Below are 15,219 nucleotides of genomic sequence, written 5' to 3' on the forward strand. Positions count from 1 at the left end.
CATTTATATCTATAAATATGATTTTTTTTTTTGTTTTTCGTGGATGTGTGTATTTCCTGCGTGGGTGTGGGTGTGTGACACACGATGCCCCAACCAATCGCATGTCCATGTCATAGCGAGGGCCCACATCTACAGTGAAAACTCAGTGTGAATCTATGTATATATGCGTGTGACGGGGGGAGAGGAGCGTGATAGAGTCTGTGGAAGGTGAAGACCGAAGCGCAAAGATGAAAACTTTGTCCGTCCTGGTTCTCTGCTCCCTGGCCGTCCTCTGTCTGACTTCAGGTAAGAGCTACGCAGCAGAGTGATCTGTTTAATAATTAGTACCTTATCATTCATATGTGATTTTCTTTTTTTGACCTGAATCAATGATACTGATACTGATACTGAAATACTGGCTCGTCCCTAATTATTTCCCCTCTTGTTTAGCAGATGCCTCCTTCAGCTCCCAGCCTGCTGGTGACACCCCCGCTCAGGAGGGTAAGGATTTAACAGCTCTACACATTTAGTGTATTTACAATTTATAAAGATCTATCATAATAGTATAAAATAGGCACGTCCCATTGTTTAATATTCATATTTGAGTCTTCAGTCACCGCAGATTAATAACAATGATTTTTTTATCATCTACTCCTCCTTCATTTTAAACATACATTCAATTTCATATTCATTTCATTCCAAATTCACACACTCACCGGTCATTTTCTTTAGGTTTTATGTGAAGCTAATAGAGTGAAGTCTTCTGCTGCTGACATGTTGTGTATCCAGAGATGGTCTGTGGTTATCTGAGTGACTGTTGTCTTTCAATCATCAGGAACCAGTCTGAAAATGGTTGTTGGTGAGAATCCTAGTTTCAGCAGTTTCTGAAATACTAAGATCAGTCAGCATTCATGTGCCACGTTCAGAGTCACTTCAATCACCTTCCTTTCTTCCCCATTCTGTTGCTTGGTGTGAACTTCCGCAGGTTGAACCTTGTCTTAACCGTGTGATTGGCTGATTATGAGATTGCTTACAACAGGCAGTTGAACAGGTGTAGTGAGTGTGAGAGAGGATGGTTGTTTGTCTCTATGTGTCTCTGTGATGGACAGGTGACCTGTCCAGGGTGTGACCCAGCTTTCAACCTTTGTCAGCTGGGATTGGCACCAACGTCCACATGAACGCCATGTGGAAGTTAAAGCAGTGAGTGAGTGAGTGAGTGAGTGAGGGAGTGAACAGGCGTACCTAATGAAGTGTAAGTGTAAGTGGTAAGTGCTTCTTGGACCCGAGTTACTCCACTACGTGTATTTCTATTTGATTGTTTGTTTTGTAAATGGTATCATCAGTTGATTCCTCAGTCTTGTATAAAGTACCTTAAAGGGATACTTAAGTATGTTTCCAGAGAATGTCTTAAGTACTTAAGTAAAAGTCTTAAAGTAGATGACTTTTACTGTACTTAGGTATCAAAAGTAATTTTCTGATATAAAATGTATAAGTTTGTGGCTCAGTGGTAGGATGACGTGTCTCTCAACTGGAAGGTTGTGGGTTAAATTCCTGGCTCTGCTAGTCTATAGTCTATAAATACAGACCATAATATCAACTCTTCTTCTGATGTTATATAGTAGTAACAACAATAGTTAGAGGAAATGTAGTGGAGTAAAAGTACAAATAACAAAGTGTTTGTACTTTGTTACATTACAACACAGATATTGATACTGTATGATGTTGTTATATGTACAGGTTTGTTTGTGGAGCAGGAGCAGGCGTCCTCAGTGGTGAGACAGAAGAGAGCTCCTAAAGAGTTATCTCTATCCCAGCTGGAGAGGTACATATGTCACACATTCCCTATTCATATAGAAGCACGTATGTGTATGTATCAAATGTGTGATATATATATATACATATATATATATATATATATATATATATATATATATATATATATATATATATATATATATATATATATATATATATATATATATATATATGTATACATGGTCCAGTAAGTATGTTCCTGTTCTTTCAGTCTAAGAGAAGTGTGTGAGCTGAATCTGGCATGTGAGGACATGATGGACACCAGTGGAATCATCGCTGCCTACACCACCTACTATGGACCAATTCCCTATTAGACACCAAACCGTTGTTCATCCCAAATGTCTTTTCTTTACTTTGCATATTCACTTTTTCAGTTTTACTTTGTCACTTTAAAAAACGTTGTAGTCATAAGTAACCACTTCCCTTTAGTGCCAGTGGAGCAAAATAAAACAGTAAAGGAGAAAGATGTTAGATAGCAAGAGGAATAATATTTGCATGATCATTTATTTTTCCACCCTGCTTAAACCCACACAGTTCTGTGATACTCACCTCAGACAGTCTGTAGAGTAGTGTGATATTAAAATAAAGATATATAATATGAAAGTCTGCTGTGTGCTCTTTCTGAGGTGTGTGTGACTGGATGAGTTACTCATATATGTCCTTATGTCATCAAAAGGTTACAGCGATGAGCCTTAAATGCACATTTTTGCCTTCTTGATGTTTGTGTCCTGAGTATCTGAGTGTCTTGTCAGTACAACTTTGAATTTACTATGCTCTTACTTGTGCTTTGGGCCTGTTCTTTTGCATGAATGACACTTTAATTGTCACATTTCTCTGACCAGCAAACAGTGAAACACTGATGTTTTCACAGCTGATCAATACCTCTTCATTATGGAGTGTATGGACCAAATACTGAAAGTACAAATGTGCTGATTTTTTTTTTTTTCTGCAATTGTGAGGGAGGAGAAGATGGTAAGTACCTCACAGTCCGAGTGTAAACAAGACAGAAGGAAGTGATAAAGTTGTCTGACTTGCTGTAAGAGCAAACCTGCAACAGGTTTTTGTTTTCATTGGAACTAATTCTCATCAAGTATGTTTTGTAGCAGCTCGTTGTGGTGTAGTCACGCAAACACACCCACTCTGTCACAAAGGAAATATTCTCATTATTTCCCTGAAAGAACACTTTCCTTACACATGTATTTAGCTGTGATTACCTGAAACCGAGGAGCAGTGTAAAAAGAGAAGAATGCTCTTGTATCTAATCAGGAATCAGACCCTTGCTGCACTGACATGTTTCAGACAGACCAAACACTGGCTCCTGAGAGGGTCTTCTGTGTTCCTGCAGTACCTGAAGCCCACTGTAGGACATCCTTATGGTGCGTTTACTTCCCTCACCACTGGATGCCACTTAAACACTCCACACTGAACCTTTGACTTTGCTGTCAAGTGTTTAGTGTGTTTTCCTTATCGCAAAAGGACTATTCTTGGCATGGTGATGTGATTCAAAATAACAATGGAAGGAGATTTTCAGACCAAGATAAAGGTGGAAAAAAACATGACAGTTTGAGTGAATGTGTGAATGTTTCATTGTTCATGTAATAAATGTTTTTATTTTGTATTTTTGTTCACCCTATGTCAGCTGGGATTGGCACCAGCGCCCCCCCCCCGGTGACCCTCATGTAGAGGATTAAGCAGTAGAAGATGGATGGATGGATAAAAGCAATAAGCAATATTTTATGGGGATTTGCTGGACTTTTCTTGACAGGCGCAGGTATTGAGCTTACGTGACTCGGTTTATTTTCACCTCCATGGTGGCAGGAAACTGTGCCACTTTAAATCCACAGAGATCAGAATCACAGAACCAGTCCCCAGGGTGCTTTTCCCGAGTATGGAAACAGCCCGAGTGGAAGTTACTCAATCTAACTCTGGAGAACACTTACACATTTCACTAAAAGCATCTAAAATAAAGCAGGATATTTAAGTTAAGAGCCTGTTTTATGGCAGTGATCCAACTCTTTAGTTACCCAAAGAGACGCGTTGCCGGACATATCGTCTGGTGTATATGTTGGCAGTTATGGATTTGAACATTTGGCATGTGGAGTGTATAACTGGACTGCATCATGTCAGCTAACAAAGCTCGTCAGTTTGATTCTGTTACCTTTTTATTAACTGTACTGCTATGGCAGTGCTTGCAATCTTCTCATCAAACCCATCAAATGTCTCATCACACAGTGAAGAGCTGGATAAAGATGTTTACAAGCATTTTCTCTCAATTCGCTTTGCAAAAAAACACGCTCTGCGTCTCACTGCGCATGCACAGCTTTTTGTCCTAGAAGAAAAAGATGTAGTTTTATGATTAAAAAAAATCCACTCAGACTTTAGTGTCAATAACTTCCAGTAACTTTCTTCAAATTTAAATGTACTTCCTCATTACAAAGAGTGAAGCTGCCACACCCTCTCTGCCCTCCCTGGGCTTCCCTTCCCTGCCCAGAGTTGATTACCATACTCTGTAGATCATCCTGTACTAATTAGTTGATCATCTTATAATTTTTTTCTCTTGTTTGTTAATTGGCACCTCTTTATTAATGCTTGTCTAATGATACATATGCAGACACGCCACAGAAAGCCCCTGACGGTCGCAGCATGAATAATGAAAGTTTTGGCTTTCATACAAGCTGTGTGTGGGCTGAGCTGCTCAACTGGTCTTACAATGCAATTTGAAAAAAAACAAAAAACAAAAAAACCCTAGCTGTGTAGCAAGTGTCAGTGTTTACATTTAAAAATTTATGCTTTAATCCAAATCTAAAGCTTTAATATGAGCAGCACTTATCACATTTTGTCAGAAACACTCAAATGCATACATATTAATAGTGTCAAATTAGTCTTTACCATTTATTCTGCAATTCTAAACATGAACTAAAGAAAGCACAGAAAACACAAAACCACCACTTAGTTTTTCACAGTCCTTATATTCTTCTACACAATCATTTAGTGATGTTGCTCACAAACAGACAAACAAACAGACAGAGACTAAAATGACATAAGCTGGAGGTAATTTATATAGTCGGGTGTTTAATTCCATCCATCCCATTAGTTAAACATGTTTTTTTTAATTGTTTTTAAATGTTTATTTTATTAATGTACAGCACCTTGGTTGCTTCAAATGTGCTTTATAAATAAGTTGGATTGAAAAAATTTATTCGTAACTATTACTACCTGCAGTATATTTTAGATGAACGTAGTAGAATAAAAATGACAATATTTTATGCATTTTAATATCTAGAACATATGTCAATATTTAGTATGTAATATTACAAAAGTACTGTCCACCTTTGTGTGCTATTTTTAAACTCACAGATTTAGCAGTTGTCCTAAAACCACCTTCTAAATCTTGAAAAAAAAAGTAAATATAGGTGCTGTCCCACACTTCACACTCTCTCTTATTTCCTGTTAAACACGTTGGAGCTTGGAAATTCCAGTTGCGTCACCTTGAGCGTAGTGTATAAAACGTGCAGACGCTCAGAGCTCAGCACAACATTCATTCAGTCTCAGATGCAACAATGGCTCAACTATCATTCCTGAGGGAGAACTGTGAGCGTATCCAAGCAGTGGAGAATTCATTTGGTCCGTCTGGGCGGCCTCTGTCTAAGCCGGGCCGGATTCTGATGGGAGAGGGTCACCTGATGAAGCAGAACCGAAAGAAGACTGAGCTGAAGGTCTTCTTCCTCTTCAACGATGTTCTGGTGTACGGCAGCGTGATTCTGAGCGGCCGCTGGCACACCAACCAGAGGATTATACCGCTAGGTGAGTGGCTCATCTCTTTCTCCTTTCTCCTACATTGCATTGCAGACAGACAACAGCTAGAATGTGTAGATTTAAAGATGTAAAGTCTACTGTACAAGACTGATAATGTATCTGCATCTACAACTTGAAGTGGTAAAGAGTCATCCCTAATTTTAAGCAACACTTCAGGCAACAGTGGCAGTTTTTAAATGTCCTATATAAATGATCCCTGACCTTGTTTTGCATTGTTTTAAATATGCCATGTTCACTGTGATTACAGAGGACATTCAGCTGGAGGACATGGAGGACAGTGTGGGATGTCAGAACCAGTGGTTAATCCGTACACCACAGAAGTCCTTCTTTGTGTCTGCTCCTTCTTACAAAGAGAAGCGGGACTGGATGGACCACATCAAAGGCTGCTGTGACAGTCTGCTGAAGGGCGACACCTGCCGGCCTGGCCCCACCTTTGCTATGTCTTGGATCCCGGATCGCGCTGCTTACAGATGCATGCGCTGCTTGAAGAGATTCACGGCCACCATTCGCCGACACCACTGCAGGAAATGTGGCTTTGTGGTCTGCAATGCATGCTCCACGGCGCGGGAAAAGATAGACCACATTCACCCGACTAAGAAACTGAGAGTCTGCCGCCACTGCCACTCAAAGAATGGAGAAGAGGAGATGTCTCGCATCAGGGGGGACAGCACAGGGAACTGCTTAGTGGTGGAGGATGTGGCATCATCCAGTGGTAGTGATGAGGAAGAAGATGATATGATGTCATACCTCCCTCACGGTAGCTGGGTGAACGCCGAGGTGGAAATCTGGGGAAAACCTGGCACCTATTAATCCAGCAACCGCTGCAGCCTTATAGACTAAATGCATTATAATGAAGCACTTTTGACTTTTAAATGGACAGTGATGAGAAAGTGTCGATACAAAGCTGTTTTTGTAAATACAGTACAAGTGTTTGAGATCATAATCAATTAATGTGGTCCAGTGAAGGGCACCCCACATTCCTTTTGCCTTGAGCCCCCAAAATCCATTGAAACACCCCTGCTCATGGGCATCACTGTAAGATAACATGATATATGATGTTTATATACTATATATATATATATATATATATATATATATATATATATATATATATATATATGATTTGTACACTTTTGCAGCTATCAATACTAGACTTTTTTACGCTTGACTTTTTTTGTGTATTTAAGAGTATTTTTGTATATTTATTTATTTAAGAGTATGATAATTGTTGTTTGGTGTCAAAGGAACCCACACGTTTGATTAAAATCATGTGTGTATGTATTAGTAACTGTTAACATGTGGATAATCATTTTAAAAAAAACATGTCAAAGATGAGTGTCTGTTCAGATCATTTGAATGGTGAGTGTCGATGTATATACAAAGTATGTCAATATTTTCTTAGCTGATTGTTCAAGTTGATTTGTTTAAGAATGTGTTTTCACAAATGGAAAAGAAAAAAGTAGGAGAAAATTATAAATAAGAGGCGAGACGATTATAAGAACTATATTGTAAGCAATGTTAAACATTTGCAACGTCACAACATATCCAAATTAAACATAAACTGAAAAAAGACTATGTAATCATGGGTCATGAATATAAATTCACTCTGTGTTTTAATTATGTGGTTTATAAACACTGAATGGACTATAAGTCTAAATAGATATGAGGTATTTATGCACAAACTTTATAGGAACATTCCACTGACAGCAGACCACTCAACACATAGAGCAATGACATTTTATTGAGTTAAATTACCATGGTTTGGAATATGATTTTGATCCTTTTTAACAAGTCTGCATTTTATAACAAATCTAATTGCTACGTACTTTAGAAATATGTGGGTGGATTTCCATGGTTTTACTCAAAGAAAATCTGAACAACATTTTCACATTTTCAACATTTCTGGTGCCGGCGTGGTTTACCGTTTTTTATAAACTCGTAATAATGCCAGATCTTGTCGTGAGAGGTTGCTTTGATTTTGATGTGACACCTGTTTGGCTGACGACTGAAGAAGGAAGTAAATGTCTTTTTAAAATTTTCCACAACAACAGCACTGATTCTAATCATTACCAGCACCCAGTCTCACAGACAGCGTCTCACAGAATTGTCCCCTGGAGAGACCCACATTTGACAAAAGCAACTCATGTTGTATCATTTAACAACAGATGACTGGCAGAGCAATGTGGTTAGCAAATGCTCAAAATTCATGTGATGTTGTTCTACTTTAAATTGTACCTATGTCATTCACACTGGGCTAAAGGTTTGGACAAATGCAGAAATAATGAACTACCTTACCTCAAAGTGCTGGCTATCTTTGGCCTTTAACACTTAATGAGACGTTGATTTTTATTTATTTTACTTATTTTAATTTGAATAGAATTTATTGTTTTTTTATTGTATGGCTGCTATTTCTAATTGTGTTTTTTATGATTTTTAATTAATTTTAAGCTGTTTTATCAAATTTTGAACCTTTTACTTATTATGCCTTTTATTTATTCTGTACAGCACTTTGGTTCACTGTGGTTTGTTTAAAGTGCTTAACAAATAAAGTTGGATTTGAGTTGGATTGGATTTTTATTCTATTGCGCAACTATTGTGGTTTATTTATATAAATTCTGTTCATTTTACGCTGTTGCTGTGTGGATCACCCTCACTCACAATATAGTTGTACCCTATTGTGCAATGACAATAAAGTCTATTCTATTCTATTCTATTCTATTCTATTCTATCTAGACGCAACAGGCATTCTGTACAGGAAGGAAATTTTATTTTAAAATGGCGACATCTGTTGTCTGAATGTTATACTGTGTGTAAAATTAAACCAGACTTTTTTTCCCCTTCGGGATGAAGCATTAGTCAGAATAAAAGTGAGTTTACTACTGTTTTAGTTTATCCTCTTGGTAGTAAAAAAATAAATAAAAATACATTGATGAATAAGCAAGAATAATAATAATAATAATAATAATAATAATAATAATAATAGTAGTAATAACAGTAATAAAAATAATAATAATAATAATAATAATAATAATAATAATAATACAATTGATATGACATGATATTACTGTGTGTTTCTGATTACAATAGCAAATGAATGCAATGGCACCTTATCTTTAAATGACACACTCAGCCTTCATACCAACAAAGCTATAGGGAAATAATATTATATGACAATATGAATTTAGATGCCATTCATAGATGGCCTCTCTGACACAGCTCTCCTATTTTTAATACAAAATGTTCATATATAGCTATATGTATATGTATATACTAAGAATTTGAATTTGAAATCACAGCTTTTGCAGTTGATATTACACCTGAAGACACTGAAGAATGAAGTAAATGTCTTTTTAAAAATTTCCACAACAAAAACACTGATTCTAATCGAATTTCTGGGAAATATATTTGGAAAAACTGCAAAAGCTGTGGATTCAAATACAAATTCTTAGATTAGAATATACATATACAGACTATTTGTGAAATTTAAGAAACATCCCATGTGGAAACCATTGAACATTTTTTTCAAGTGTTCTCATGTCTCTGTATTCTGGTTTGACATACAATGACATACTATGCATAACTTTACTAATTATTTCATGTCATTAAAAATAATGGATAAAAACAGACCAGCCGACTGTACACATCTCTGTCTCATTCTTTCTGCTCATATAGTAATAGCCTTGCTCATTTGTGCTCCTTTGTGTTTACTTTCATTTTATTTTATTTCTGTTTAATGTTCATGTACTAGGATAACCCAGTTTATAACCCTGTTTTTCAAAATAAAGTTTTCTCGCGTCTCCTGTTGATGACGTAAAGGTTGCCTCTTCCGCTCCAGCTCGCGGCAGTAAACATGGCGGGTGGCTAACGTTGTCTTTTTGTAGCCATTCAGTCGGGATTGCGTTCGTATTCTTTTTCAGGACTCAAGCAGTACGCTTTAGTTTACAGTCGGCACCTAGTGCTGTGTGAGGAGGGCACCGCTCTCTGCATTTCTTAAGTAAATAAGAGGTAAATATAAGTTTCTCCCTTATGTGCTCCATTATGCTAGCGATGGCCTAGCTACAAGTGCATGCTAGCGTACAGTACCTAGCTAACTTGCCAGCCAAATGATGTATTTCACATTATCGTATATATTTCCATCATACTGAAACACACTGTCTTTATAATGTCCGTTAGCCCCGTAATATAACCCCAGTTCTCCCTTGCATATCTATGATTCACTGCATGTTTGATAATCATGCGTTGACTGTCACTTTTGTGTTACCTTGCTAAACAGTAGTAGCTAACGTCTGTAAAAAGTTGTGTTTTTTTTCTTCATTATTGCGTAGTTATATATTCTCAATAGTTACAATTTCAACAACCCCTCAAATATGGCACAGCAATGTAATAATAAGTAACTTATAGTGGTTTATGTTGTGTGCTTGAGTCCTTGCCTTTCACACTACCTGTCTTTTAGTCCCTAATTTGTGACTATTGTTGTTTATACTTTTTATGTAACAGTGGTTGGAATTATGGTGTCAGTGTATCTGCTGCTTTAATTTCATTGGGGTTTTCCCCCTTGACAGGGTAAAAGAGACTCACTGCCAACATGGGGCGCCGCTCAACCTCCTCCACCAAGAGTGGGAAATTTATGAATCCCACCGACCAGGCTCGTAAGTATAGATCATTAGTGAGAGTTGCCTTCTCTGACACCTACCTGCTGAATGTACATTCTTAAATGTAAGATTTAAGAATGATAATGAGTGTTCTTATTCTCTCCCTCTCTTATAGGAAAGGAAGCCAGGAAGAGGGAGCTAAAGAAGGTACTCATGGCCTTCAATTATATGATTTTTCTTTGTTTGTGTTATTGTTTTGTTAACATGCTCCTTTGTTTGTGAATATTCCTACTAGAACAAGAAGCAGAGAATGATGGTGAGGGCAGCAGTGCTGAAGATGAAGGACCCCAGACAGATCATCAGGGACATGGAAAAGCTAGATGAAATGGGTGAGAAGCCTGAAATTGCATGATGTTATTTGAGAAAATGTGCATTTTATAAAGTCTTATATCATAAAGTATAAATGTGTAATCTGTAGTCTTAACTGTATTACAACAAATATAGTCTCTATAGAGATTGCATATTTCTTAGAAACATTAAACTTGAACTGTCAACTGTCACTTGGCTAAAATATGTGTGTTTTCAAATTTCATTAAATATTTGTGGCTTTTAAAACACATCTCTTCTGTAATATATTTGACAGAATTTAACCCAGTTCAGCAGCCCCTTCTAAATGAGAAGGTGTTGAGGGACAAGAGGAAGAAGCTACGTGAGACATTTGAACGCATTGTCCGTCTGTACGAGAGGGAGAATCCGGACACTTACAAGGAGCTGCGCAAATTGGAATTAGACTATGAGACCAAACGTGGCCAGCTGGCTCTCTATTTTGACTCAGTCAAGGTCTGTATATGTTTGTTTGGTTATTGTTTTGATGCCTATGTGTATTTTTAACTTACATGTATGTAACTTCTTTTAAAATAAAAAAAAGACATACAGCTCCATAGTCGTTAATACCTTAAAACATCACTATGTCTGTGCCTAAAATAAATTAAATTCAGCACTTAATGCTGCAGCTTCTCTTTACTGCCTGGCTTTATTGCCCTGGTTTGGTCACTATTCTTGACAATTGTGTGTATCTTGCTCTGTTTTTCAGAATGCAGAGTCCGTGGAGGTTGACAGTATCCCTTTACCAGATATGCCTCATGCCCCCTCAAATATCCACATTCAGGACATCCCATTACCAGGGGCTCAACCTCCATCCATATTAAAGAAGATCTCCACTTTTGGGTATACTGAGTTTCAGCAGTTTAAGCATAAGATGTTACTATTTGTTATTGTGCCACTAAGGGAATTCTCTTTTCCTGTATCTCAGTAAAGGGCCTCTCTCATCATCTACTGGACCAGTGTTGGCAACAGTACCTGGTGTACCACGTTTACCTCCGGGGAAGAAGCCCCCTGGCCCCCCTCCTGGGCCTCCACCTCCACAGGTCCTCGCATTGTATGGCATTCCTTCTCGACGAGTTTATGGCACAGAAGGTACAAACGTTCCCCTAATTCCAATATTTCTGATTTTTGATCAAAGTTCCCTTTCAAAATTGTGACTTGTGCATTTGTGTTCACATTTTTGTCTGTCACTCTTTACTCATTTTGTTCTCTTTTTTTCCTCAAAAGAGCCTTCCATTCCTGGTTTAGAGAAGGATTCTTTGATGGAGTTGGGAAGAGATCAGGATAGTGGCAGCGAGAGCGACCGAGATCGGGATGATCTGGACGATGATGACAGTGACTCTGAAGAGGACAGTGAAGAAGAGAGAAATGAAGGGAACGATGGAGACCACAGAATGAGTGTGGACCGGCAGGATGATAAGAGAGAAAGGGAGGAGGATAGAGACAGAAATGAAAGACATGCTGGTGAGGGTCTGTTCAGCATATTTGTGTCATTTGTTTTATAGACCTATTGTATTTATATATACTATGGCGCTCAGTTGTACTGGCATCCAACCTGACGTATTTTCAGAAAAACTGTGCTGATCAAAATGTGTCTTACATTCATATGCTCTTTTGATTAACATTTCAATGTCCAAATGCTTTAGGACGCAGTGTACGTTTCGCAGACATGCCTGCTGAGGTACCCCGTGAAGGAAAGAAGAAGAAAAAGAGGCTGGTAAAGAAAACCAAAGCTATCACCCCTCTGCAGGCTATGATGTTAAGGATGGCAGGTACTGTATCGTAATAACGTCACTACTGCATACTGTGATAGTACACTCTGTTTTGTTTTTCTGATGTTGTGTTATTGTTATTTCCTTTTCTTCAGGACAGTCAGTACCTGAAGAGGAGGAAGAAGAAGAGGTAGAGGAGGAATACACAGATGACTCAGACGGCTCAGACATTGAGGACCGGGGACCACCAGGGGACAGTCAGCCCCATCTCATGGTCAATCAGCGTTTACCCCCTCCTGGTGGGCCTGTGGGACAGCAAGGGCCTCCACACTTGCAAGGTCCACCAATGGCTGGACCTCCACCACTGGGTCCACCCCCAGCTCCTCCCATGAGGCCTCCTGGTCCACCCTCTGGCCCACCTCCTGGCCCACCACCAGGTTAGATAAAACAGTTCTACCTATTAAATGATAAACAGTATAAACATTCTATTCTGGATTGGTTACTGGAATGCAATGCAGTTCCTGATGTTTTGGGGCAGGGTCATACTTTCTATTTCCACTGTGGTCGGCTATGTTCTGCATGACAATTTTATCATCTGCTCCATTTCTGCTGTGGTCCACGCAGATGAGCACACCTAAAGTTTGAGTCCTTGCTTATTGCATGTGCTAACTGTGCATGCTAGACTCTTTCTTGTCTTGTTGGTTGTGCACTCTTGTTTTAGTCTAAACAGACATCGAAGAAGATGGTAACCATGGAGACTTGCTTCTTCTTTCTTTCACTGGTACATACACATGTACCACCTGGGAGAACATATATACATGTACTTACAAAGAACATACATAACGGGCCAAGCTCACCACAACTGGAATGGAATGTGACATCGAGTACACGTTCACAAATGTTAAGCAACTTTCTACAGACATGTAATGTGGAAAGTATGACCCATCCCTTGAGTATGTTGTGGTTGTATTCATCCATATGTGCACAATTCATTATTTATTTGACACATTCTGTTATCTTTAGGTGCGCCTCCATTCTTGAGACCTCCTGGTATGCCTGGAGGCATTCGGGGTCCAATGCCTCGTCTTCTGCCACCTGGACCTCCACCCGGTCGACCTCCTGGTCCGCCACCAGGCCCCCCTCCTGGCCTGCCTCCAGGCCCCCCTCCACGTGGACCCCCACCCAGACTACCACCCCCAGCTCCACCAGGTACACATATGTGCAGTGTGTGTATGTAAGAATGTCTGTGAAACCACATACAGTATATAATACTGTGAGCGCATGAACATGTGGCGGGGAAACATAAATTATGTCACACAGCATTACCTAGAAATGTATATAGTTATTTTAAATTCTTTTACTGCTCAGCAATTGTATATTTGGTGTTTACATTCATGGAAAATGTATACATCAATGGAGAATGCAACTTTTTCTTGAATGTCTCTTTAAATTAAAAACTGTCTTGTATCTCTGTACAGGTATCCCACCTCCACCACCAAGAGCAGGAGGGCCCCCGCGTCCATTAGCACCACCACCCTCCCTCTTCCCTCCACCTCTCACCACCAATGTGCTCAGTGCTCCTCCCAGTATTGTCCAGCGGCAAAAGGGCTCAGGACCCAACCAGGACGGTTCACAGAGCTTACCACCCCCTGCCATGTCCATGCGACCGGGTGTCATGCAGATGCCACCTCCCCCAGGAACAGCTGCTGCCTCGATGGGAAACAATCCTGGCAACAACCCCCCAGGCCACCACCACGCTGCCACAATCGAAAAACGAGCCAACATCACCTCAGTTGCAGCTGCAGGAGGTGGCATGGCAGCGGGTGCTGGCTCTGGTGGGGCCACCATCTCTGCCAAACCTCAGATCATCAATCCAAAGACGGAGGTTACTCGCTTTGTGCCCACAGCACTACGCGTGCGTAGGGACAAGAGTGGGGCAATGCACGGGGCAGCACCAGGGCCTCTGGAGAAAGCAGGTGGAAGTATTGGAGGAAGAAGAGTAGATGAGGGTATTGGAGGTGGCCACGGGCAGAAACACCAGGCAATGGCTGCTCCAATGTCCAACCCAGCCCAGATTGGTGCTATGCCGCAGCCAAGCATGAAGACTAAGGACCAGGTGTATGAAGCCTTTATGAGGGAGATGGAGGGACTCCTCTGAGACTTGTGACGGCTTGAAGGGAAATGTCCAGTGAGGCTCTGTGTTTTCTATCCTCAAGGCATTTGGCTCGAGCAGTATGCCAGTGTTTCTTAATCCTGGCCCTCTGGACCCACTGCTCTGTTCAGTTTAGATGTTTCCCTGCTCCAACATACCTGAGTCAAATGGTCTGCTCATGCAGGGCAGTGGGTCCCGAGGACCAGGATTGAGAAACACTGTCTTTACCAAACCAAGCAAGGCTGTTCTATTCTCATCACTGGTCCACATCAAGCGTAACCTCATTTGATTTGGATTATTTTTCTGTTGCATCAAGAAACAATGTGAACTTGGTTAACATAATCTGATTATGTATGCCATTGGGAGCATTTAGGCTTGTTGCTATTCCATTAGGTTACCCATTAAAAAAAAATTAAATACTGCACTACCAAGTGTTATGACATGTTTTTTTCCTCTGCCAACTGATTGGCATGACTAGAAAATAGATTTTTGTATGACGTTTGCTGTCAACTCTATATTTTATCAGTGATCTCAGTTGTTGAACAGTGTGAAATGTTTGTCAACAACTGACAGAATACATGTTTGAAACTGTTTGAAATGCAGCTAAATAAATACTTCAGAAACCGTTTTTACTTCATGCTTCACTGTCGCGTAATATTATTGATGTGTGTGTGTGTGTGTGTGTGAGAATTCACTGCAAACTGTATTTATAAATGATAAATATTGTATTCAAAATACAATATCATTTACTTTCTGTACGTACCCGTGT

The 15,219-nt window shown here is 39.5% G+C and overlaps 3 protein-coding genes across 4 annotated transcripts; all 3 read left to right on the plus strand.

Moving 5' to 3' along the window:
* Positions 1–208: 208 nt before the first annotated feature.
* Positions 209–2,357, plus strand: LOC122784835 (bone gamma-carboxyglutamate (gla) protein). Of its 2 annotated transcripts, none has more exons than XM_044050202.1 (4): positions 209–285; positions 430–480; positions 1,717–1,801; positions 2,006–2,357. In XM_044050202.1, the coding sequence occupies exons 1-4, from the start codon at positions 228–230 to the stop codon at positions 2,106–2,108; spliced, it is 297 nt and encodes a 98-aa protein (XP_043906137.1). In that variant the 5' UTR covers positions 209–227; the 3' UTR covers positions 2,109–2,357. The 2 variants fall into 2 exon arrangements, with proteins under 2 accessions (XP_043906137.1, XP_043906138.1); XM_044050203.1 differs by having other exon boundaries at positions 433–480.
* Positions 2,358–5,341: 2,984 nt separating this feature from the next.
* Positions 5,342–8,318, plus strand: LOC122784834 (pleckstrin homology domain-containing family F member 1-like). Its single transcript, XM_044050201.1, has 2 exons — positions 5,342–5,598; positions 5,858–8,318. The coding sequence occupies exons 1-2, from the start codon at positions 5,355–5,357 to the stop codon at positions 6,418–6,420; spliced, it is 807 nt and encodes a 268-aa protein (XP_043906136.1). The 5' UTR covers positions 5,342–5,354; the 3' UTR covers positions 6,421–8,318.
* A 1,114-nt stretch (positions 8,319–9,432) lies between these two features.
* On the plus strand, positions 9,433–15,087 carry LOC122785834 (WW domain-binding protein 11). Its single transcript, XM_044051811.1, has 12 exons — positions 9,433–9,615; positions 10,173–10,259; positions 10,378–10,409; positions 10,498–10,591; positions 10,846–11,042; positions 11,296–11,429; positions 11,515–11,678; positions 11,814–12,050; positions 12,233–12,358; positions 12,454–12,735; positions 13,322–13,507; positions 13,777–15,087. The coding sequence occupies exons 2-12, from the start codon at positions 10,196–10,198 to the stop codon at positions 14,454–14,456; spliced, it is 2,196 nt and encodes a 731-aa protein (XP_043907746.1). The 5' UTR covers positions 9,433–9,615; positions 10,173–10,195; the 3' UTR covers positions 14,457–15,087.
* Positions 15,088–15,219: the final 132 nt, after the last annotated feature.

Source organism: Solea senegalensis, linkage group LG19 (assembly GCF_019176455.1).
Source record: "Solea senegalensis isolate Sse05_10M linkage group LG19, IFAPA_SoseM_1, whole genome shotgun sequence".
Lineage (NCBI taxonomy): Eukaryota > Metazoa > Chordata > Actinopteri > Pleuronectiformes > Soleidae > Solea > Solea senegalensis.